At 49.5% G+C, this 25,288-nt stretch overlaps 1 protein-coding gene across 1 annotated transcript in view; it reads right to left on the bottom strand.

Moving 5' to 3' along the window:
• Positions 1-1,909: 1,909 nt before the first annotated feature.
• GLP2R (glucagon like peptide 2 receptor) overlaps positions 1,910-25,288 on the bottom strand; it is a 52,053-nt gene continuing 28,674 nt past the window's right edge. Inside the window, exons 11-14 of the mRNA XM_087867747.1 lie at positions 18,745-18,833; positions 12,091-12,229; positions 3,528-3,569; positions 1,910-2,577 (exon numbers count right to left, since the gene is read on the bottom strand). Of these exons, the coding sequence (XP_087723873.1) occupies positions 2,233-2,577; positions 3,528-3,569; positions 12,091-12,229; positions 18,745-18,833 (615 nt within the window). The 3' untranslated portion in view covers positions 1,910-2,232. The remainder of the gene's footprint in view (positions 2,578-3,527; positions 3,570-12,090; positions 12,230-18,744; positions 18,834-25,288) is intronic.

Raw genomic sequence — 25,288 nt, 5'->3', positions numbered from 1 at the left:
TCAACTGATGAATGGACTGAAAATGTTATCCGTACAATGGAATATTATTCTGCCGTAGAAAGGAAGAAAATTCTAGTACGTGCTACAACATGGATGAATCTTGAGAGGGCTGTGCTGAGGGAGATAAGCCAGTCACAAAAAGACAAATACGGGGTGATTCCTCTTATGTAAGGTACCTGGAGTGGTCACATGCCGAGACAGGAAGTACAACGGTGGCGGCCGGGGGGCTGGGGTGGGGACATGGCGGGTTCGTGTTTAATGGGGACAGAGTTTTAGTTTGGGAAGGTGAGAAAGTTCCGGAGACAGTTGGACAACAGTGTGAACACACTCGATGCCACTGAACTGTACATTTCAAAGTGGTTAAAATGGAAATTTTGTGTTATATATACTTAACCACAGTAAGAAAAAAAAAAAAAGAACAAAACCATTCAAGAATTTCTAAAAATACCTATGCCCAGGCTCATTCAGACCAAGTCCACCAGAATCTCTGGCTCAGGACTCGCCCTCAGTGTTTCTAGAAAGTTCCTCAGGTGATTGTCGTGCCAGGATTGAGACCCACGAGGCCAGATCTTCAAAGCAACAAGCAGAGTGAATGATGTAGGGGGTGGTTGAGATGAGAGGAGACACTTGCCTCCTGCCCTTTTGACCTCTGGCCTCTGTCCCCTACCCCTCTGCCCACTCTCGGTCCCCGAGGAGGCTCGATGCCACAGCCCTTTCTTCCAATCCTGTCCAGGAACAGGGCACCCGATTCTCCAGGGCACTAGACACTTTTAGCTCCAGTGCGAAACACGTGTCGAAGAATCAACCCGATACAAACCAAATCAAATAAACTTGTTACTTTAATCTTTAGCAAGACAAGAGCAAGCGGGTGTGTGTGTGTGTGTGTGTGTGTGTGTATGCCACCCCATTTATGGAGTGACAAGCGGGGAGGATATGTTGACATGCTTTGGGGGGGGGAAATTCCCTCCCCTATTCGAGGCCAGGGTCCTGGGTAACGGACCCCAGACAGCATCTGATGCACCCAATGACATCTCAGTCCTGTGTCGTCGTGGTGTGTGTGCCGAGCACCTGCTCTGACCCCGCTTTGCTGGGTGCAGACTGGGAACACAGCAAGACCCTAGATCTCCAGCAGCTAACGGACCTGACCAGCAAAGGCAGGGACATTGACAGCAAGGAGAAATGAGACGGATGCGTGCTTTAACGATTGAACTGTGGACGCTCCGGACACCAAGAAATAAACCTTTGCTTTGTTACGCACCTGCCTCGTGCCTCCGCTCCAGTTCTCCTTTTGGAAAGCGGAGCCGGGACTCCGGGTGGGGAGAGGGCCAAAACACGCCATCACCAAGATAAATAATATTTTGGTGCAATCGTTGAAAAATAGAAATTCGTGCCCAGAAGTCCATGATGGGAGGACTATCAGCGTTTTCAAGGAAGTCGGGATCAGTCTGCATTTGCACGAGCTGACCTCTCTTGTCTAACCCTCATCCTGGCCCTGTTCTGGTAAGTTATCTTTAGAAAGGACCTATCTGGAGCTTGTGGATTTTAGTTTTTAAAATGTGTTAAAATATTACTTATCTTGACAGTGGGTTTTTTTTTTTTTTTTTCCGGTGCTGTCTTAAATCTTGTATCCAAACTGTATTCCTCACCTGCCTCACTCTCGCCCCCGCCCCCCCGGAAGTGGAGTGTCTTTGACAATGGAGTTGCCAGGTGAAGTTCTCTGGACCGAGTGTGCAATTTAATTTGAATTACGGATGGTGTCTACCCCACGGGAAATACTTACACGATGAGATTATTCACGAATCTGCAATGCAAATCTGAGCATTATGTATTTTAACTGCTAAATCTGGCAACCCGACTTGACGAGTCCCCCCCCTCCCCCCCCCCGTCCCTCCCGCTAATGTAAGGCAGTGTCTAGTCCCATGGCAACGTACCCGCCCGCGTACACATGCATTTTGGACACTCTAAAAGCGACACTCCTGGGCGTTAAGGCGTGCGTCCCTGGAATGTTCCTTCTGTGGTTTTCCTTCGGCCCCCCGCTGTATTGTTTCAGTCACGGAGCCTGATCCGAATCCCCCAGGGCCCTGCTCGGCCTCCAGAGCACCGTCCACGCAGGGTCTGGAGCATGAGAGACGTGGGCGTGAACTTCGTGCCAAGGTGGGGGTGGTGCGTGGGGAGACCGGTGACTCTGCGCCGTCCCCGGGGGGAGCAGAGCCAGGCCGGTGGGCCTCCAGCCTAGATCTCGCTCTCTTCGAGAATCTCCTCCATGGTGTGGGTCAGGGTGAAGTCCCCCTCGCTGCTCTCGGACACGATGCTGCCCCTGCCCCGGGGCCAGGCTGCGTGTCCCCGCGGGGGCCGGGCGCCCCGCCCCCCGAGGCCGTGCTCTGACAGGTGCAGGAGGGGCGCATCGCCGCCGGCCACGGGCTGCAGCTTCTGCAGCGTCCCCGCGCCGTCTGCCTGGGACAGCTTCTTGGGGCATTTCCCCAGGAATCGGAAGTTCTTCTCCAGGACCCAGGCCCTGCAGCCCGAGTGGCGGGCGAGCAGGAAGCGAACCCAGTGCTTCCGTAGCTCCGCCTTCACCTGCGGAGGGAGAAGAGGGCGGGTTATTGGGCTGGAGTCACGTGGCCCTGCGTGTGTCCCCTGGACAATCACTTGCTGCGTGGCTCCTGGGCGCGGCCAGCGGGAAACGTACCGTCTAACTGGGGGAGACGAGCAGAGAGAGAAGCGAGCAAGCCTACGTGCGTGGCCACTGAGCAGGACAGTGGGGCAAGGAGACAAAATGTGGAGATACCATCTTCTAGAAAGGACTACAGTGTGGAGGGGCCATACGACACCTGCCTGGTGGACAAGCCCCCCCGCACCCCCAAGGGAAGACAGAGGCAGCAGCAGTGAGCAGGAGGGAAGAGGGCTTTGCTGTCCAGAAACTTACATTCTAGTGGGTCGAAAGGGGGCTGGAGGAAGCCACCTGCCCTCTCCCTTTCAAGCCTCTTTCCAGGGGAGCAGAGAACTGGTAGTAGTAGTAGCAGTAATAATAATAAAATAATAATAATAATAATAATAATAATAATAATAATAATAATAATAATGGAAGTCACCATAGTTAGCAGGTATCGGGCCTTTACCAGGAGCCCAGCAAGGCCAGGGCCACACTATACGGCAGCGAGGGCTATTATTGCCATTTTACAGATAAGGAAACCGAGGCCCAAAGAGCTACAGTAACCCGATGGACTCAGACCTGCTAAGTGGGTGAGGCCCGGCCAGAATCCAGAGTTTTGGACTCCAAAGTTCAAGCAGGTTCCCTCCGTCACACTTAATGCTCCCCGGGGACAGGGTTGGGTTCGGAGGCTCTTTCACACGTCCTGACAGCTTCTCTGGGCCGTCTGGGCTGCCTCCTGCTCTCCCTACCGGGTGCTCCCAGTGCATGCTGCTCGCTGCACCCTTCCCCCCATCACAGAACCAGAAACCTCCGGGGGCAGCTGGATGCCAGCCCCAGCCTCACCGGGACCCGGATGGCAGCTCCGGAGACGTACCTCTCCGTTGGCAAAGCAATACTGCAAGGCCATGAGTAATCCCTGCAAGAAAAGGAGGAGGTGGCGTGAGGTGTGACTCAGGACAAGATGTGTCTGGGAGTGGCCTGGAAAGGGCAAAGGCCCGCCCCGTCCTAGCAGCCCCCAAGGGAGACAGACAACTACATTGCTGGGGCCAACTAGAGTCCGTCCTACCAGTTACGTTAACTTGGATTTCACTGGGCTCTCTTCTGACTTTGACCCCCACTACCCATATGTGCCCAAGTGTTTGCTTAGATGTTTGTATGTTAATGCTGATTAAATCCCAAAGACCCTATATTCTTCATTCAATTATCCAAATATTGTACAAGACCACAGTCCCATTTCTACTTGTCCGTAGTGAGCACTGGCTAGATTTTTGCCTGAATTGCATCCTTTCCTTTTGGGAACGGACCCTGCCCTACCCCCTGGGCTATTAGCAGGGCTGTCAGTCATGGTCCCCATGTTCTAGGATGCCCATCAGCACCATAACCAGCCCAGCTGGGCACAGGACCCCAGCAGGGCCAATGTGAGTTCTTTTCCCTGGGAATGGAGGAAGGGTTGCGCTCTCTTCTCTGGGTTTGCCAGCTTTGTAATCAAAGTAAGCCTGGAGATACACACGGGCGTCTTCCCAGCTGCAGGGAGAGAGCCTGTCTGAGGACAAAGCCAACAGAGAGAAAAGAGGAGGCTGGAGACAGTAAGAGACAGATTTCCAACCTTGTTTGGGTACCTGGATCCAGCCACACCTGATCGTGAAATTTTCATTTATGCTAGATAATAAATAACCCCTTCTCTCGTCAGAGCATTTCTTTTGAAGATAGAGCATTTCATGCCTGTGGCTCTTCACCATACGTAGATTAAAGTAAAAATCCCCCAACCACAGAAGGCACTAGGGGGACCTGGGCTCTGTGTCTGCCTTGCTGACTTCATCCTGTGCCCTGCCTGCCCTCAGCCACTCTATTCCAGCCCCACCGGCCTTCTGGCTTCCGCCAGCATCTCGAGCTGATGTGCTAGTTACCTGCTGCTGTATAAACTCAGTGGATCGAAACAGTCAAGATTTGCCATCTCTCACACTTTCTCGGGGCCACGAATCCAACGGTGGCTTAGCTGGGTATGTTGGCTCTGGGTCATCTTCAGGTTGTGGACAAGATGTTGGCTGGAACGTCAGTGTTCTGAGGGCCTGACTTGCTTCCAAGATGGCTCACATGCCTGCCATGTTGGTGCTGGTTGGTGGTAGGAGGCCTCAGTCTCCCCCACAGAGCTGCGTGAGCGTCCTGGTGACTCGGGAGCTGGCTTCGCCGGAGTGGGTAGACCCAAGGGAGCCCGGTGGAAGCTACAACCCCTTGATGACCTGGCCTCAAAAGCCACACACCTTCACGTCCACAAGACCTTAGCGGTCACACAGGTCAACCCTATTCCGTGTCAGCTGGGACTCCGCGGGGCCACAAATGCCAGGAGGCGAAGATCCTTGGGGGCCATATTGGAGACTAACTAGCCCAACTCATTGCTTACTGAGCTCCCTTCTCACTTTCTGTCTTCTGGACCATTCTTCCCTCAAATCTCTGCCTAATTTGGCTTCTCAAAATTCAGGTCTTAGGTCAGATATCCCCTAGAAGAGAGGGCTTTCCCGACCACTCAATTTTTGGAAGCCTCTCCAGTCACTGTGAACTGTGAGCTCTCTGATTATATTCTTCGCTGCCCCAGAATTACATCGTTGTTATCGGTCAACTTGAGTTCTTAGCTGTCCCTCCCCACCCCTGCCCCAGCAAGGCTGGTGTCTTTATCCATTTCCATTTACAAAGCACCTGTGTTGGGGAAGTTTCAGTAGAGGGATACTCTTCTTGACGTGGGAAGATGTTTCTGGATGCTCTGTTTAACTGCCGGGAGTCTGGAATCAAAGCTGTTCTAGCCAATGTTGGTCTTCCAGCGTTTCTTGACTCCTACGCTTCTTGATGTGATACCCAGCTGCGCTAACCTGCATGCCACGGCCTCCCCCGTACGTGGGTATCTGTGGCACCGGGGCTATGTGTCTGAGGTCCTGGAGCTCCACACATGTGCAGGACCCAAGTACTTGAGTGTCTATGGGAAGAACCTCGTAAAATGCCAGGATTCACAAGGAATGGACACATTTCCAGCTGAAGAGTCAAGGTCACAGTGCCGGCTGACTCTCCCATCTCTCTTGATCATGTTTCTCTCACCCCCTGTGGCTAATAAGGGAGGTTTGGTACCGGGAAAGGAGCTGAAATTGTGAAGGACTTGTAGCACGTTGCCCTGGGGGAAAATTCCTGTGCTCTTCCTAATGGAAGCTAGGGATCTTGCAAGCTGGCTATCCCAACATCGGTCCCACGTTCGGACTCCGTCCACCAGTGTGGGATTTTCTTTCTCTTGTGCATCCTTTATTCCATGGTGATAGCTCCTGAACAGGGGCACGGCGGTACCAGTTTATCACTGTCACGCACACAGTCTCATTGGAGGGTCCCAGCCGCCCTGTACGGTTGGCAGGGTGGGTTATATTTGCCTCCGGGCATATATTAGAAGGGGTTGCTTTCACGTGTCCGATCCCTCACGCATGAGTTGGCTAAAATAGGATTCCACATCACAAACGTGTCATTCAATTCTTTGGGTTCTTGATTCACTGTTTTAGGAGCCTGCTGGAGTCCGGTTAACTCCGATTCTAGATGAAGCACGTGTGAAGGGAGGGTCCCACAGAATAGACGGCTCTCACTTCCTATGTCACTACCACTTGGCAGTCTGTCCAAGGATCCCCTGATGGTGAAATTCTCTAAGACATAAGCACTTGGAAGAGTGAAGGAGCGTCCCGGCAGCAAGGAGGCAGCTGCTGGGTCCGCGCCAATCCGGGCTGATGCACAAAGATATGACTCACCGGATGTGCTCCCACATATCCGCCCACGCACGCTCTCACCTCTGCCTGGTGGGATGAAGGGGAGCAGGGCAGGGGTACTCAGAAGGTGGGAGGCCTCTGTCCATGCACAGGCTCTGGCAGTGTATTTCCTGGCTCAGTCTGCAGAGCAAACCCTGGTCCTCACGTTCCTCGGTGGTGCATGGTGGTGGGCAGAGCTCTAGCTGCAGGTCCAAAGGATCCAGCGTGGTGAGTCTCCAGAGGGGACCCCAAGGGTCTCTCCCCTCCCTGTAGGCATATGCTACTCCTCACGTGAAACGGTGGACCTTGTTTTCCCTCCCCTTGAATCCACAATGACCATGTGACTCCTCCTACCAGAATAACATGGTGGAAGTGACATTCTGGAACTTCCGAGCCTATGCCTTAAGAGCGTGGGAAGATTCTAGCTCTTAGAACATTTGTTCTGGGGATGCTCTGAGAGTCCAGCTGCCAGGCTATGAGATGCCCAAGGTAGATGGAGAGGCCATGTGGAGGAGAACCGAGACTCAGTGATTGAGAGCCTCAGCCGAGCCCCAGCCAACAGCTTGGGTCAATGTCCAGTCATGTGAATGGGTCCTTTGGGATGTTCCAGCCCAACCGAGCTTTCGGATGTTTGCAGCCCCATTCGAACACTGCATGTATCAAAAGGATCGCCCTGCTGAGACCAGGTGGCCCAGCTTATAGAATCATTAAAGATAACAACATGGTTCCTGCTTTGGGGGTAAGTTGTCACATAGCAATCAGTGGAAAGACCGAAATAAGCTCCCTTGCCAAAGGAAGTCTGATGGGCTGATTCTTTTTCTTTTCTTTTTTAAAAAGATTTTATTTATTTATTAGAGAGAGAGAGAGAGAGAGAGCACAAGCAGGGGGAGGAGGCAAAGGGAGAGGGAGAAGCAGGATCCCCGCTGAGCAGGACCCTGAGATCATGACCCGAGCCAAAGGCTCGGTGCTTAACTGACCGAGCCACCCAGGCGCCCTGATAGGACGATTCTTCCTCAAAATCTGTCCCATTGCTCTCCATGAGCATCTGGTCCTCAGAGGGCCTTGGGTGTGTGAGATCAGCTGACCAAGGCTCACATGACCAATCAAGCCCTCAGAGGAAGAAAGGCCATCAAATCCTGCTGACATAATAGCTATCAGTTCTTGTTTCATTCTTGATATTTCTAATTTGGGATTACCTTTTAAAGAAGACAAACACCAAACAACACAGGAAACCCCAACTATTAAAGCTTCGCCACTGAAATTCCCCCAAATATTGAAATACATTAGACATGGTTTCATAATGGGGAAAAAAAAAAGGCCAGCAATGGGCCCTGTGTCTCAGCTCAGAGCCACGCACAACTGAGCTCCAACAGAAGGGAAAAGGAGCCATCGTGCACGTGCCCAAACCACGTGACCTGGGCTTTGGGGAGCCAAAGCCTTTGGGGAGCGTGCGGGGGGGGGGGGGCAGGCACATCCTCTCCAGTCTGTCCCTACGCTGTCAGAGCCTGGCTCTGCCTGGTGACAGTAGCTTTAAGAGTCTAATATGGAGACAGTGGCGTCTCCTGGTTGGAGAAGCCCTGAGGCTTCCCAGCAGTGGCTTAGCCTCCATGAAGAAACCTCATCTCTGATAACTACTGGCACCGGCAAGGCACTAAAGTGGTAGGATAATTTCTCCCTTACAGTGACAATGTGAGGGTTCTAAGAGATCAAAAGCATTTGGGGGGAAACAGATGTTTTCTAGTGTTTCATTTTAATGCCTCTGCTGGTATTCGGACGACTGTTTTTTGTTTTGGGGGGTTTTTATAGTTATTTTCTTAGTGTGTTTTCCAGAGATAATAGCATGTATCTTAACGTATCATATTAATACTAATATAATTCTGGCAAAATATAGAAGCCTTGTTTCACTGTAGCCTCATTCCCTCCTTCCTGTCATTACCGTAATATATTAGATCTTTATAATATAGTTTATGGCAAGAATATAGCTTATAATAATTATTTGGTACAATCTAATGTCTTTAAAGACAGTTAAAAGAAGAGAAGAGAAAATAATGTATATTTATAGTCTTTCGCATTCACCGGTGTTTTTATATTTTCTAATGCATTTCATTTCCTCCTGTGGATTTGAGCTACTGACTGGTGACGTTTTCGTCTAGCCTGAAGGACTTCTTTTGATATTTCTCATAAGGAGGGTTTGCTATTAACAAATTCAGTCTTTGTTTATCTGAGTATTTTTTAAAATTTTACCTTCATCTTGAAACATAGTTTTGCCGAATATAGAATCCTTGGTTGAATTGTTTTTCTTTCCACATTTTGATTATGTCGTATCACTACGTTGGGACCTCTGCTGTTTCTGGTTACAGTCAGGTGCCACTTGTATCGTTGGTCCCGGTGTGTAATGAGTCATTTTTCTCTTGTTCCTTTCAAGAGTTTTCTCTTTGTGTTTGGCTTCCTACAGTTTGACTATAACATTTTTAGGTAGGAATCTCCTGGTTTTATCTTCTTTGGGATTCACCGAACTTTCTGGATTCACAGATCAAGGTTTTTCATCACCTTTAGGAAGTTCACAACCATTATTTCTCCAAATGACTTTTCTGCCCCTTTTTTTCTCTCTTGTCCTTCTGGGGCTCCCTTGTGTATGCTGGTATGTTCAACGGTGCTCCACGGGTCTCTGAAACTTTTTTATTTTCTTTATCCCTTTTTTTCCCTATTTCTCAAATTGGATCATTTCAACCAACCTATCTTCAAGTGAACTGACTTTTTCTTCTGCCACCTGATTCTGATATCAAGCTTCTTAAGTGAAATCTTCATTTCTTTTTTAAAATATTTTATGTTATTTATTTGAGAGAGAGAGAGAGAGAGTGCACACAAGCAGGGGGAATGGCAGCAGAGACAGAGGGAGACGCAAACTCCATGCTGAGCAGGGAGTCCAATGTGGGGCTCAATCCCAGGACCCTGGGATCATGACCTGAGCCAAAGACAGATGCTTAAATGACTGAGCCACCCAGGCACTCTTCATTTCCATTATTGTACTATACAAATCCAGAATGTTTCCAGATTCATTCTTATTTTATCATTTCTCTCTCTGCATTGAGATTTCCTAATTGATGAATCTTTGTCATCATACCGATCTTTAATTCCTAAAACGTGGTTTCCTTCCATCTTCTGACCATATATTTTTAAGGATTTTATTTTTAAGTAATCTCTACACCCAACGTGGGGCTTGATTTCACAACCCTGAGATCGGGAGTCGCACGCTCCACGGACCGAGCCAGCCAGGCACTCTGGAACACATTTGTAATAGCTTCTTTGAAATTCTTTGTCTGCCAAGAGACCTCTCAGAGAGTTTCTAGTGACTGCTTTTCTTTTTCCTGAGTTTGGGTCACAGTTTTCTGTTTCTTTGCATGTCTCATAAACTTTTTTGTTCAAAACTGGAAGTTTCAGGATCTGATTCCCTACTCCCCACTCCCTGGGTGGTTGCTGGTGTTTGTTTAGTAGTTTGCCTGGGCCACTAGTTCTGTGAAATTTTTCTCCCCTGTAGTGCACAGCCACTGATGTCTGTGCTCATTTCAAAAATTTTGGTTTTGTGTGTAAGTCTCATTTCCTGCCCTGTTTATAATAGCTTGACGATTAGTCAATGACTGGTCAGAAGTTGTGCTCAACCACCTTAAACCAGTAAGACTTCCACACTCTGACAATGGATCTGTGTGTGGCCTGGGGGACTCATTCCAAGTTTAGCCACGTTATCAGTCTCCTGTGGCTTTTTACTTTCCACCTCCTGTGTCTCCTGGGTGTGTGTGCAACCTTGCACGTGTCCACAAGCCTCCAGCCCCCCAGAGAGATAGGCAGGAGCTGATCAAGGCCCATGACAGGTGTCTCCTTCCTCAAAGCCCCCTGTTAAATTTCTGGCTAGCTCGCCAGGCTGTTTCTCATCCCAGCTACGATCACCGTCTCAGGCCGTGACATGTTCATTTCTGATCCTTTGCCACTGAGATCACTACTGTATCTGACGGAGGCCGGGGGTGTGGGCTTTTCCTGCTCTTTGATCTACATCGAGTCAGCCCCTTTTTGCAGTGAAGCTGCTCGTTTTCACTAGAATTTCCTCACTGATGGAGAAGAGGTTGGAAGACAGGTGCACTCCAGGCTGAACCAACAGACCCCGCTGTTCTTACTCAGATTTAATAATTTTTCTTCAATAAACTCTTCTCAACCTTTTGTATGCTTTTGGCTGGTTTCCAGGGCCCTCAAGTGGTTGCTGTTGACAATTTTGTGCAATTTTACTGCTGCTTTTGGGGGAGGGGATTTGCCAAGTGGCTGTCTCCTCCATTCCATAAGCCCTACTTTATACTTGCATTTTAAGGTGCTTGGCCCCAAGGTTGCCACTGTACGGGGGGCCTCTGCGGCTGGCACTGTGTGCGGTGGTCTCTTGCCTTTGTGGCCTTTGCTACTGAGCCATGCTTTTCAGTATTGATGCCCTTGTGTGGTCTCCTCCCCTTCAGTCCAGGCTGGGTCTGAGATTTGCTTTAATTTTTTTTGGGGGGGGGAGTGCATGTGAGTCGGGGGGCAGAGAGAGGGAGACAGAATCTCAAGCAGGCTCTACACTCAGCACGGAGCCCGACCTGGGGCTCCATCTCACAACCCTGAGAGCATGACCTGAGCTGAAATCGAGAGTCAGATGCTTAACCACCTGAGCCACCCAGGCGCCCCTGGGATTTGCTTTAAATTGTAGACTGCAACAGAAGTGTCACTGTGTGAGTTTCAGGCCTAGGCATTTCGAAGGCCCAGACGCTCCTGCTTTTGTGCTCTTGGGAGCTCTGAACTGCCATGTGAGAAGTTCAACTGCCCTGCTAGACAGAGGAAGAGCCTGCAGGGAGAGAGAAGCCCTAAGACTGTGTGGAGCTGAGGGATATAGCAGGCAGTGAGAAGTGAAGGCCCAGAAATCTGACCCAAATAAATCCACTCCAGCCAGCCCCGGCCATGTGAGCCTTCACAGCTCAGGCACCAGACATGAGAGTGGCGAAGCATCTTGGAAGTTCCAGCCCCAGCGGGCGTTGCGTGGAGCAGAGGTGAGCCATCCTTACTACGCCCACCTGGATTTCTGGTGCCCAGAATAATGAGAAATAATACAAATTACTGTCGTCGTAAGCTACTAGGTCATGGAAAACAGTTTAAGGGATGGATAACCAGAATACCCAGGTAAAAGAACCACGGCTCCCTCTGACACATCTTAACACAACCGGCAAGCCTCGAGAGCCTCCTGGCCTCGACTCACTAGTTCCTCCCGAGTTGTATTGTGCTCTGAGTATGTCCCCTGAAGCACAGACAATGTTCATTGTGCACGATGCCCTGCAGAGAACGTGGCAAAAATAGGCACATAATAAAAGGCTTCGTGTTGACACTCACGCTTAATACGATTGTGAGTCACACCAGCTATTATAGCCCAGGAAACAGAGCACTTTCCCCTTCTCAGTCACTCTGTCATGCTGGCAGGATCAAGGCAACACTTTTGGTCTACACGCCCTCTTCATGCCAAAGACCCTCATGCTGTAGAGCCCGCTGACACGACAACTTTGTTTCCATCTGAGGGCTTTCTCGATTCTCAGCCTGTCTGGGTCAAGGGCGTTTGGTTTTCTTCAAAGCCAAGGAATCCTGGTTCAGATGCTTACTTACGTGGAAGGAGCTCAGAGTCAACTGAATGAAGAGTCGTATGAGTTTTGAAAATCCTTCCACTTGGTCATCAGTGATGAAAGAGAAGACAATCTCGTGAACACCCAACAGAGGAATGAGGACCAGGGTTGACTTTGCCAACCTGCAAATGACAACCGAAAAACTCATGAGGGTCACGTTGGGAATGGGCCATGTTTCCCGCTCTTCTGTGCGTGACTTTATCGTAGCTCTTATCATCCTGATAAATAGTCCATCTTCCAGTTTGTCTCCTTGGCTACACATCGGATGCCTTAATGGCCAGTGTGGTCTTGCTTACAGGTGCACCCTTACACCTGACTCATGGCAGATGCTTGGAAAACATGAAGTGAGTGAATGAATGAATGAGTAAATGAACGAATGGATGGATGAATTCTCCTATGTAGATTATGAAACGCCTCTAGATCTTAATGTTTTGACTGATGGCTTGATTTCCCCATGGACGGCTGTCACCCTGGGACACTACACCCCAACCAGGTTTGACAGATTTCCTATTACGTGGCTGGCAGGTGCCTCTACCTCCTTCTCTATTCAGGACTTCCAATGTCAGTGCTTTACTGAACCTGAGAAGGGAAAGCAAATGACGTGTCCGGGGTCACACAGTCACTGAGTGACAAATCCAGGTCTGGAAGGGAGGCTTGCGACTTCACACTCACACCCTGCAGACTCCACGCAGAGCTTGACTGTCAGCTCCCAGGCCACCCCTGAGCCCCAAGACGGCAAGGGCCGCAGGAAATGAGAAACTGATCCTCCTCGTAGCAAGTGCTGTGTGGAAGCTCGCTGTTGTGTACACTCGACATCGAAAAGACAAACATTCCTTTGTACCACCCACATGCAAAGTGCACAGCTGGGGCCCAAACATTCCATATCGCATACCAGTGGTTCCCAAACATGGTTTACCATTGGAATTCCTTAAGGAACTTAAACAGATGGATAGATGATAGACAGATAGATAAATAGATACATAGATGGAGAGATGGAAAGATAGATGGAGAGATGGATGGATGGATGGAGAGATGATAGATGGATGGATGAATGGATACAGGGAGAGACAGATGAAGAAATGGATAAATGGTTGGGTGGATGGAGGGATAGATGTATGTATGTATGGATGGAGAGATAGAGGATAGACAGCTGGTTAAATGGATAAATGGATGGATGGATGGATGGATGGATGATGGATGGATGGGTAGATGGAGAGATAGATGGATAAATGGGTAAATGGATGGGTGGATGGAGGGACAGATGGATGGATGGATGGAGAGATGATAGATGGATGGATGGATGGATACAGGGAGAGACAGATGAAGAAATGGATAAATGGTTGGGTGGATGGAGGGATAGATGTATGTATGGATGGATGGAGAGATAGAGGATAGACAGCTGGTTAAATGGATAAATGGATGGATGGATGATGGATGGATGGATAAATGGGTAAATGGATGGGTGGATGGATGGATGGATGGGTAGATGGAGAGATAGATGGATAAATGGGTAAATGGATGGGTGGATGGATGGATGGATGGATGGATGGGTAGATGGAGAGATAGATGGATAAATGGGTAAATGGATGGGTGGATGGAGGGACAGATGGATGGATGGGTAGATGATAGACAGAAGGATAGATGAATAGATGGATAGATAGATAAAAGATGATAGAAAGATAATAAATAGATATAGGTAGCAAGCTTCCTTGGCCCCAGTGTTAACTTCCTGAGTCAAAACCTCTGGCCACTGGGTCCTGGGAATGCGAATTTTTAAGGAATTCCCCCATGGGATTCTGATAAGCAGCCACATTTGGGAACGACTGCGGTTTTACTATTGAGCTGGTTCTTAATTTAAAACTACCTACATTAGCAAAAGTGACTCATATCCAGGGCACAAACAAAGCTACTGTCTTGTATATACACATTGGGGAAAAAAAAAGAGTTTAATCCCTAATGACTTTTCAGCCCGAGTCACTTGTCTTAAAGGGCCAGACTTGGAGAAGTCTCTCCCCGCACCGAACCCCATGGAATTAAAGAGGTAGGAACGTCAGCGGCTCATGGGCGGTGTCCTCACGGAGGTTTAACCGTGTGCAAGAGAAAGCGTTTCGTATGGATCGTGCATCGGTGAGAGCCATTCAAGTGTAATGTTAACAAGGAAACAAAGAGCCCTCACCTTGCGTTCCTTGCTTGGCCCCTGCGAGTAGCCGAGTTTGCAACCCTTGCTCTGGTTTATGTGGGTTTCAGTGACACGTACGTACTTACACGCAGAGCCACATCTTACCATCGACTTATTCTTGGGGCCATGCTATGACATGATGTGTTTTGAATAAGCTCTTTATTTGGGGAAATTTTTAGATCTGTAGAAACGTAGCAAAGAGAGTACAGAGAGTTTCCTCCGTTTCCCTTAATGTTGAATCTTGGATAACCACGGTACACTTGTCAAGCCTAAGAAGCCGATGTGGGCACGTGACAAATGACTCTACTCAATTCCACTCACATTTCACCGATTTTCCCACTAATGTCCTTTTCATGCGCCAGAATCCCACACGTAGTATGGGATGATTTTTTGAAGAATGACCCTCTTTTTAAGAAGCTTTGGGCCATTTTCGAAACGGCCAGCTCCCCGGATGGCTGTGAAGGGATTCCCCACTCCTGATCTCATTCTAACTTCTCCTTAGACACCGCACCATGCGTGTCCCTATTCAGATGGAAAATCCATAAATATCTATGGCCGTTTACTCTTCTGAACTCTATTTATGCTTATTTTCATCTATGGTCATTTGTTTATTTAAATTGTTTGGTTTATTGCAGTCATCCAGCGATGCAACAAATATTTACGGAGCAAGAGCCAGGCGCAGTGGGAGGGAAGGCGCTGCGGTCAAAGGCAGCAGAATGCAGGGACAGTGTCTGGGCCTGGGTTCAAATCCCAGCGCCACCAGCTACTCGCCGTGGGGCTCTGGGCAACTTATTTAACCTCTCGTCTGTAGAAATGAGGATTATACTGTTACTAATATGCTACGAGATGTTGAAACAATAAAAAAATTATTAATAATAACAATACAATGGACAGTGTCGTTTTAAAGATTACATCACAGGTGGTAAGGGCTGAGATAAGGGAATCTGATACTTGATGAATGATCAATAGTATTTAGCCATCACTACTTTTTAAAAAGCCCATCTTTGCTCTCAGGCTGCTTAACACCTCAAGGACTTTGCTCCATTTTACTGCCTTTTGTGACATCTTTTGTTTTTGGTTGCCCACCAGAAAGGCTTTTCGGAAAGGGCTCTGGGGCTCAGCGGGTTAAGAAATGATTCTCCTTTGTAAATTTTCAGCAAGAGCTCGGCCCCACACACCACATGGAACGTTAAGACCGGTCCTCCAGGGGGACAGCCACCTCTTCTCCGATGGAACAGAAGCCCAGGGACAAGCCTAGGGCTACAGAAGGTTCTCCAGCCCCTAGCAACTTGCCTTTTTGGCAAGACCTAGATATATTTAAGTTAAACTTTCCTAAAATATACTCCTGGAAGGGGGCCAAATCTTGAGAGCTACATTCTGAACGTTCTCAAAATCTGGGCGAGGTGCAGGCAGGCCTATTTCTACCAGAGTTTGGACAAAATGCACCGGCCCCCGTCGCCCCTTCCTCCTCACTCTGGCAGGGGGTGACAAAGGAAAATAGACCTGGAGGGGGACAGGGAGGTGGAAGAGGGCCGTGGGAGCTGGGGGGTGGGGGTGACCCACGGGGGTGACGGAACATAGAAATGAGGACGTTAGCACTGCTCGCAGAGAAAAAATGGGCCAATGCACTCATCGACGCTGTAGGATTCGCCAGCCCAGGCAATAAAATAAGGTGGCCTGGTGTGTCCTGAGAGACAGGGCCCTCCTTTTTTGCTCCTTAATGAGCATAAGCTAATCAATTGTACTGTATTCTGCACAGAGAAAGGGTAAGTAAACAGAAAGCAGATGGCCCACCAAAATGGTGGGGAAAATCACAAAGAAGCAGCCCTCTTCGTGGGGACCCTGGGGGATGAAGCCTGCTTTTACCAGGCAGGTGGCACCGCAGGCCAGTGGTGGTTTTTCACGGCCAGTGATTCTTTGAACCGACCGCTCTGCATTGAGGACGTGATCACCAGCAACATTCTGGAAACTGCTTTGAGTTTCTGGATTATTTGTTGTCAAGTGTGCTAGGAGTGCAGGCACCAGAAGGAAACCTCGCCCCACCCCCGCCTTTCCCAGCCTCTAAGAATGGACAATTGTATAGTCTGGTTTATACATCAGTCTCTTGTGAGTTCAGCTGGCATTAGTCAGCCCTCCAAAGTCTCAGCCACTCGGGAACACTGATAGGTCCCCAGCTCAGCCCCCAGGTGGTGGCAAACTCGCTGAGGTAAGGTGTCTTACCCTGGGAGGCCTCAAGGTGGGCCATGCACCCAGGTTCCTCTTTTCAAGCTTTATCCTAGAACAAGGGTGGGGGAAGGGAAAAAAACTTTCCAGACAGGTTGTATATATCAGAAAGTTATTCCTTCTCCCCCCAAAACAGCTGTCCTGAAACACTGCTTAGCCACGAGGGTCTCCCCAGTATCTTGATTTATGCTTCCCTAGATGACTGGCTCCTAGTCGGGTATGCACAGTTCGGGGCTATGCAAAACAATCCATTTAGCGTTAGAAGAAAACATAATAAGGAAAGATAATCGAAGCCCTATGTGTTAATTTTTAATCTATCCCTTATAATCTTCTATTCTTTGTTGTATTTTGTACTATAGCTCTGTCAGTTCAACAGACCACGTGTCTATATGGTAAGGGGCGTGCTCAGAATTTCTTTATGGAGGGGCGCCTGGGTGGCGTAGTTGTGAAGTGTCTGCCTTCGGCTCAGGGCGTGATCCCGGCGTTCTGGGATCGAGCCCCACATCAGGCTCCTCCACTATGAGCCTGCTTCTTCCTCTCCCACTCCCCCTGCTTGTGTTCCCTCTCTCGCTGGCTGTCTCTATCTCTGTCGAATAAATAAATAAAATCTTTAAAAAAAAAAAAGAATTTCTTTATGGAAAAAGATGCATGATCAGAAAAGTTTGGAAACCACAATCTTGGATAACTCCAAAGGAGATCTTGCAAAAGGGGATACTGACGCTGCTTAGACACACAGCTGCCATGGCCCAACCAGAAAATTCCATGCGTTAATTCACGAAAGCATCTGACCCAGTGGTCCTGCCCTCTGACCGTGTATCAGAATCTCTTGGGGGGACATCTGGAAGCCCATGTGGTGGGGCTCATTTCCATACCTACTGAGTCTGAATACCAGGGGAGGGTCTCAGGAGTCCGGGCTTTGGGCCGGCTGTCACGTGACGCTTACAAGCCGCCAGAATGGGACGCTCTATAGGGGGCGCTGTGGGTCTGGAGCATGAGGAAAGCCCCGGTGAGACATGGTGGGCTTTGGGAGCAGAAAACAGCAGGGTGCAGGCCCTCAGTCTGCATGGAAAGTGGTGTGTTAGGATTTGTCTGCTCCCTGTTTCTGTCTCCTGGGAGTGCCGTCCTCTGTGAGGTTTCCCAGATGCCCCAGTGTCCCCTGAACGGACCCACGATGGGAGCAGCATTGACCATGGTTTTGGACCTCCACTCTCAGAGAGTAGTTAGAGCCTGAGCCTTGGGAGAAGGGCCAGAGAAGCTTTGAGCCACTTAGACTCTCCACCAGAGGCACCAAGAAAGTCGGCGTGGTTCTGTGCTGTCCAAGCCAGCCCAAGTGCCTTGGGGATACGGGTGTTTGCAAAATATTTGGGCCAATTATAGCATATATTTGCCAGTGCTGAACCATGCGTGTTTATCCTTTGGGACCTCCTGGAAGAAGGGTTTGGGGTAGATGGGATTTGGGGTCTGGATCCTGGGCAAAGACCACGTGCCACATTCGATTAGACTAAGAACCCACATCTACGAACTTCTTTGGTCTTCCTAACAAGCAAGAGATGGGTCTCCTGTGCCATTCCCATTTTACACACCCAGAAATCAGGCCTAAGAGGCCAAGTGACTGGCCCAAGGTCACTCAGAGGATCTGGGGCCGTGGCCAGCATCAGCCCTCCGGACATGCACCCACACCAAAAATACTAGTTTTGGGGAGTTGGGCTGTGTGCTCCTTGCAGACAGGGTCCACATAGTATCTTCCTTTTGTTCCAAGCACAGTGCCAGGCGCATGGTAGTTGTTCATGAAATGTTTGTTAGATAAAGGGAAAAACTACCTTTCCAGGACACCTGAGTCAGGCCCGGTTTTAGTGTCAGTGAGAGAGAAACAGAGCTCCACCCACCCTCGCTCACATCTCTGCCTTTGGCCTGCGATGTGGACTAAAATCCTTAGGTTCAGAACCACTCCTCTGGCTCAACCAAGTGGCTCAACCATCCATTTTTAGGGGCATTTTAAGTTTCCTGCTCTGGGGCGATTTAAGTTTCCTGACTGCCCCCTTCATTTCCATGGGGCCAGAAGGTCCTCACCAGGGACAAAAGCCCCACATGACCCCAGGACAACTTTTTCAGAGATTCCCTTCTTAGTACTCCTGTCTTAGGGGACAGACATGCTGATGCAGCTCATTAACCAGAAGAGCCCGAAGGGGTCAAAAACAATCTTGGCCCGTGGGATGCCGACCGCAGACCACTCACCTGAACTTATAATCTCTGAAGCACATTTGATGGGCTTTGAGCTTAGAAATGAGAAGCTTGACAATTTTCAGGAAGATGAAGAAATTGACCTTGGAAAAAAACAGATGTGGGTAAATAAGTGATGGACGCCACACGGTTACAAATAGCGAGGTCACCCTGCGGCTGGTCATTGGGTCCTTGTCCATGTGACCCAGGGGAAATGTGTCAGTTGGCCATTCAGGTAGTCCAAGGTCATGGTCGTCCCCCGTCTTCCCGAGGCCATCTCAGTACATCCACACGCTGTTTTATTTAATCCTACACTAATGCTCTGAAGAAGCTACACTATTTTTATGTCATGGCATAACGAGAAAATAGGGGCACGGAAGAGCCAAGTACAATTCCCAAGGGTGCGCAGCCAGTAAGTGACTGAGCGGGTATTAAATACAGCTTTACCTGAAAATGACCTGTTCTGCACTTAAACAGTCTCCCTTCTGTCTCTTCTGAACTCCAGCCCTGTTGGTGTCTAACTTGAGTCCTGTAGCTGCCATGGAATTTATTGGAAAGTGCATGTTGTCTTCTCCCTAGACTGTATCCCACACCTGTCATGGGCTGGGACAGTTCCACCCTTCGTGCTCAGCCTTGATGGAAACATTTAAATATGTCTGCAAATTCTTCAACACTGTTCCCTTCGAAAAGCAGAGTCTAACTTCTCCCTTCCCTCTGGGATGTGCGCTAGGCTTAGCTATGTGCATCTAATGAAAAGAATATGGCAGCCATGAGGCTATGCGACTTCTGAAGTTAGGTCCCCAAACGATGGCATCCACCTGGTTCTCTGTCTCTCTCTCTTCAGGGAAAGCTAGCAGCCATATTGTGAGGACACTCAAGCAGCCTGTGGAGAGACCCACCGGGGGGAACTGAGTCCTCCTACCAACAACCAACACCACTTGCCAGCCGGGCGTATGAGCCACCTGGGAAGCTGACTGTCCAGCCCCAGTCAAGCTATCGGATGGCCGCAGCCCTGACCGACTCCTTGATAGCAACCACACGAGACGTCATGAGGCTCTTGGAGAGGTAGAAGGGTGAGTGGTGGAGTGTGGCTAGGGCTTGGAGAATGAGAACAAGATCTGTGAAGAGTAAGACTGGAGTGGATTGGGAGTGGGGTGCCGAACAGCAGCTCCTGCAGAGCCTTTCATGGTCACGTGGAGGAGTTTGGGTCTCCTTCCGAAAGCAATGGAGAGCCAGTGACGAATCTTAGGCAGGTGAGTTACCCGATCAGACCTGCATTTCAGAAAGATCATTTTAATGGCCATGGGGGCTATGGATTGGAAGAGTAGGGGAGACTGGCTGGGAGCAGTTCATAGTTCCCAGGGAAGAATGATGGAGAGGTGATGTGAAGCCACAGTGGTGATACAGCAGCGATGGGGAGTACGAGATGGACTGGAAATTTCTAAGGAGTTGGAGTCAACTGGCCTTTGTTAGTGGCTGGATGTGAGGTCAAAGATGACCCGGAGTTTCTCAGCAGATCTCAAATGTGCGGTAGTGTCATTCACTGACAGTAGATGGGAGGAGGAAGAGCAGTGCAGAGGGAAGAGGGAGAAGTCTAGTTATTTTGGACGCAAGAGATGTCCCAAGGCAGTGAGATATTTATGTCTGGATCTCGGTGGAGAGGTCCCAGCTGGAACATGAAGCCAGCGCTGGAAGAGGTGAGATTGCCCAGAAAGGCTAGGTAGACTGGGAGAAAAAAAAAAGGGTTAGGAACTCAGCTGGTAATGAAGAGAAAGGTGGCGGAAGTGGAGGCAACAAAAGAGACTGAGAAAGAGTAGCCAGGGCAGTAGGAGCAAACGAAGTGGTGACCTGGGAGCTCATGGCTGTTGGAATGTAAGGAGGTAAACGCTACATGCAATTTAAGCAAACTAAGACTGCACTTCGCAACGAGGAGCTGAGAAAAGGAGCAGTTCACAGGTGGGAAGCTTTGCTTTGTGAGCTGAACATGAAGAGGGAGACAGCCAGTGTAGACCACATTGAAGAGGCTTGGCGGTGCAGGGAAGCAGAATGATAGAACAGAAATTGACAAGGGATGCAGAATGGGGATAATGTCTCCCCTCTTTTATGTGCACAGGTGGAAGACGTTTGGGGTTACAGTTGTTTTTAAAATGGAAAAGACTTAAGAATGCCTCTATGCAATGAGGAAAGAGCCAGTAGAGACGGTGATTGGGGGACAATTAATGGAGTAAAGTGTCTACAAATACTGAGCCGACCCAGTACTAATGCCCCCCGCCTGGAAACACAACCCTAGAACCACATACTGAAACACAAGCGGCAGAATCCAACATGTACCTCCTGTGACTTGCCTTCTTGGCCCCAGGGGAATCAATGCTCAAAACGAACAGTCTGCAGTTTCAGGCAAGACTCTATTTATCCAATCCACCAGCCAACAGGAATGATGGAGCTTCCCAGCCAAAGAATATTTAGTAACAGAACACTTAAATACAAACTAAACGCAACCAAGTCATTTATTTTTTTAATGGGATATCTGCTTTTCATCACGAAGAGAAAACGTCGTGTCCTTGGCTTAGGGATTTGTTGAACTTGGGCATTTTTCTCACAAAGTAAGTTTAAGCGGGGAAAGGAACATAGTTCAGTAAATTAATTCCAATCGGGACTGCATCCTAGGAAATGAAGGGTTGTGATGATGGGCGGGAGGGGGGGGGTTGCTGTTCTTTGTGTCTTCCAGGGACTAGACATGAGAAAATGGGCATCAACCAATGGGCCATACGGAGGAAGCCCTTCTTCAGTGCCGCGGAAGGAAACACCAGCCCGGACGAGCCTGTGTTCCTCTAGGTGTCAAACAAGATAAGAGTCAGCAAGCACATTCAAGAACCCAGCCAACTCCTCTTAGATTCTGTGATCAGAATGGGGGTGCTTGGGACCCCAAATATGTAAGGCTCCCTTTCAGGTCCTAGAAGGTACAGAGTGCATTAGCACATAGAACATTCTCTCTTGGTGATGCTGCTTTGGCATCCCAGCTCCTGCGCTGAGAGCTGGGTCTACGGGCTGGCAGAGGTATTTGCTAACATGGGAGGGGGCTCAGAAGTCGGCTTCATCTACCCCTACCCCCTGCCAACCCTCGTCCCCTCCTCATCTGGCCTGCTGTGTGGCTAAAATGCCTACCATTAGAGCTCCTTTGGGTTAAAATACTTCATCTTCAGAATCCTGCTGAAGTGCACCCATCACATAGCAGGTAAGGAACACCTAGGAATGGGGGGCCTTTCTCCATCTATTATTCATTCATTTTCTCATTTGTATAACAATGAATGATTCAGTCACTACTTAGGATCTGACCTACTGTCACCATGGGAAGCAGAAGATGGGCTGCGGCAAAGGTGAGTTTTAATGGGTTGGGAAAACACAGGGTATGGAGAGATTCCACTGTAGCTCTTAGAGGAGGGCAATGTGGAAATAAGGAGTTGTTTTGGGGACACAGAAAGCCCCTTGGGCTCCTAGTAAGACAGAAGACCTATAAAGGGACAAGACCAGTAAGGACTAATTTTACTGATTTCTCAACTTGGCCAAGTCCTGAGGTTATCAGAGAAGATTCAATAGGAACACATGAAACCATAAAGTCAACACATGGTTCCTTCAACTCATTGGCTCAAAAAAGCTGTTCAACTGTGTGTTCGATTAGGTTGATCTGTTAACACCAGGAATTACGGTGTGGATAGAACAATCTTGCAGTGCATGTACTTTGTAAGGCTGTCCGTGAAGGGCTGGACTAATCAAAGCCTTATGGATATTCTACCGGGAGCAGAGACTAGGATACAAGAATATTATATTATTCCAGGATGGTTCTATTCTCAATGTACACTCAAAGGTAATGGGTTAATTTAAGTAGTGGAGTCTTGCACCCTGAAGAAGATGGGAATTCTCCAATGTCTATGTCCCATGAAAGACGTCTGGACTCTGGGCTGTCACATGATGGTGATTTCTGAAACCCAGAGAATCAGGAAGGCAGCAGCTCAAGTCAGCCGGGCTGTCTGGAAACCCAACATGGCGCTCATTTACATCAGCCCGTGCTGAGCCACAGATGCAGACCCAGCCTGGGCGGTGGGAGAAGCCCAGCTATGGTAACAAGGATGCTCACTGGGGAGCCTGGGTCCGGGGACAGGAGACTCTCCTTAGTCCCATAGCTCGGTTCACGATGCACATTTGGCTTTTCCCAGAAGCCTCTGGCACCATGCTCCAGAAAATAGGAACCAGCCTCAAATCTGGACAAGATGAAAGAAGTGCTCTGAAATGCCAAATGCTATGAGCGACTTCTTGTTATTATGCTATTTTTAGCAGCTGGCAAATACGTGGGGTTAGGAAATCCCTTTTTTTGCCCCTAACGCAATAAAGGTTTGCTTTTTGCTTATGCAATACTCTTATCACATTGAGGGGGAGCTCTGCTCCATGCTCCATGCCATTCAGGGACCCAGGCTCCACATCCAGTGTGTATTTCCAGGAATCCTATTTTGGGTTTGGGGTTCTATCCACTCAGGTTAGTGGAAAACTGTAACATGTGGTCTTTTAATCAAACGTGGAGGCAATTGTTGGCTCAGTCATGGTCTGATGAATCTCAGAACCATCACTATTAGACTTTGAACTGCCTGAGGGCAGAAACGATGGGACATTCATCTCTTTTCTCCCCCTGAAAGAAATTAGCACCAAGCCAAGCACACAGCAGGTGCTCCATAAATGTTAAATGCAGGTGCAAGAGAGCGAATGCCTGTGATTCGAGTGCTAAGGAAGCCCACCATGACAGTTCTGTTTGCATCACTCTAGGGCAGAGTCCAGGCTCTTCTGGTTTTATCCCTTAACCTTCTGAGCTGTTCTGTGCAGTCACGGTCTAGCCCAGGGTCCCTCAACCTCAGCATGGTTGGCATTGGGTGGGACAATTCTTTGCCGTGGGGGCTGTTCTGTGGACTGTAGGGTGTGGAACGGCAGCCCTGGGCTCTATGCTTAGCTGCCAGTAGGACCCCCACCCCAGTTGTGACGATTAAAAATGTCTCCAGACGTGGCCGAATGTCCCCAAGGGGGGGCAGAATCACCGTCACTTAAGAACCACTGGTCCAACCCAACTGTGATTTTACAGAAGAAACAGAAGCCCACAGAGGTCAACCGCTTGGCTCAAGGGCATACCACAGGTCGGCCACGAAGCCCACGCTCTGTGTAGGGTACGTGAAACCTACTACCCTGGGCGTGAAGAGAATGGGATCCTAGAGCTTGCGCGGCGCTGGGGGTGGGGTGGGTGGCAGGAAGACATCAGGTTCGGCAACCCGTTCCTCAGGACAGAGTCTCTTCTCTAGGAAACTGATAGAGATGAACAACCCAAAGCCTTTCTCTGTGGTCCGCGTCAAGGTTTTACCAGTTTAGATTCTGATGTCCTTCCTGTGACCAAAAGGAACTTTCCTCATTTCTCTTCAAACCCATTCCTCTTGTCCAAGCCCCGGTACTCAGACAACCATAGCTCAGCAAGGTCCTCTGGAAGACCTTCACAGACCCGAAGACGATTATGAAAGTGTCCCTTCCAGGCGTGACTGTTGACTTCCCTGAATTTGAGAGGTGGCTTAGTAAAGAGCTTAGTCTCCAAGGAAGAAGAGAGTCCACCAGACGTGGGGCCATCAGATGGGCATTGCAGAAGGGAAGGGCAGTGTTTGCAAAAGGCATGGGAGGAGTGAAGCACCAGGATGGATGTGGGGAACGGTGAGTTTCCACGTAGAAATTGAGCGCGGGGTGCTTGCGGCCGGGTGGGTAGACAGGGAATGGCAACACTTACCCACTCAGCACAGTAAGGAGTTTGGAAGCACGCCCGAGAGCAAGAGTGCGCCATGAAAAATCGCACAGAGAAGACAGACGTCATCAAACTGAGCTCTCGGAAGTCCGCTCCGGCCACGAGACAGAGGCTGGATTGCCAGGGGCAAGAGGGAAGGAGGGAGAGCACGCAGCTGTGCACAGGAAATCCCAAAAGGCTGAAGAACGGCAGAGACCGTGGGGAGGGGTGAGCGGGAGGAGCAGAAGGTGTGGACGGGAGAGAGAGGAGCCAGTGCGAGCCAAGGTGACCCTGACCGTTCCTGTGTAGCTGGTAACAGCTTGGGGTGGGAGAAGCAAGGGCACCTAAAGGTCGTTTTACCCAAGATGAGAGGGTACGGCATGTTGTCTTGTCCTGGCGAGAGAGGGTGGGGCTACGGGAACTCAGAAGCAGCGGGAGGGACCAGCACGCAGGTCAGCCGGCCACGGACAGCCAAGCGGCAAGGCCCAGAGCAGTGGCCCCAGCCGCGGCTGTGCGTTCGAATTCCTCGGAAGGCAGCTGCGCTCCCCGCTGTACCACCAACGCTGCACCATTCCAATCACTTGGGAGCTTTTAAAACTACAACTGTCCGGGCCCCACCTCGAGAATTTCTGCTGTAATCCTCTCGGGTATGAGCCTTGTTTCTAATGCACACCCAGGCTTGAGAACCACCGGTGTGAGGGCAAAGAGGTCCACAGACTCCCATGGGAGCCCCAAACCCCGGGGATCTTGTTGCCG

The sequence above is a fragment of the Ursus americanus genome, chromosome 14 (genome assembly GCF_024610735.1).
Source record: "Ursus americanus isolate L20-20 chromosome 14, mUrsAme1.1.p, whole genome shotgun sequence".
Classification (NCBI taxonomy): Eukaryota; Metazoa; Chordata; class Mammalia; order Carnivora; family Ursidae; genus Ursus; species Ursus americanus.
This window is presented reverse-complemented; position numbering and strand designations above follow the sequence as displayed.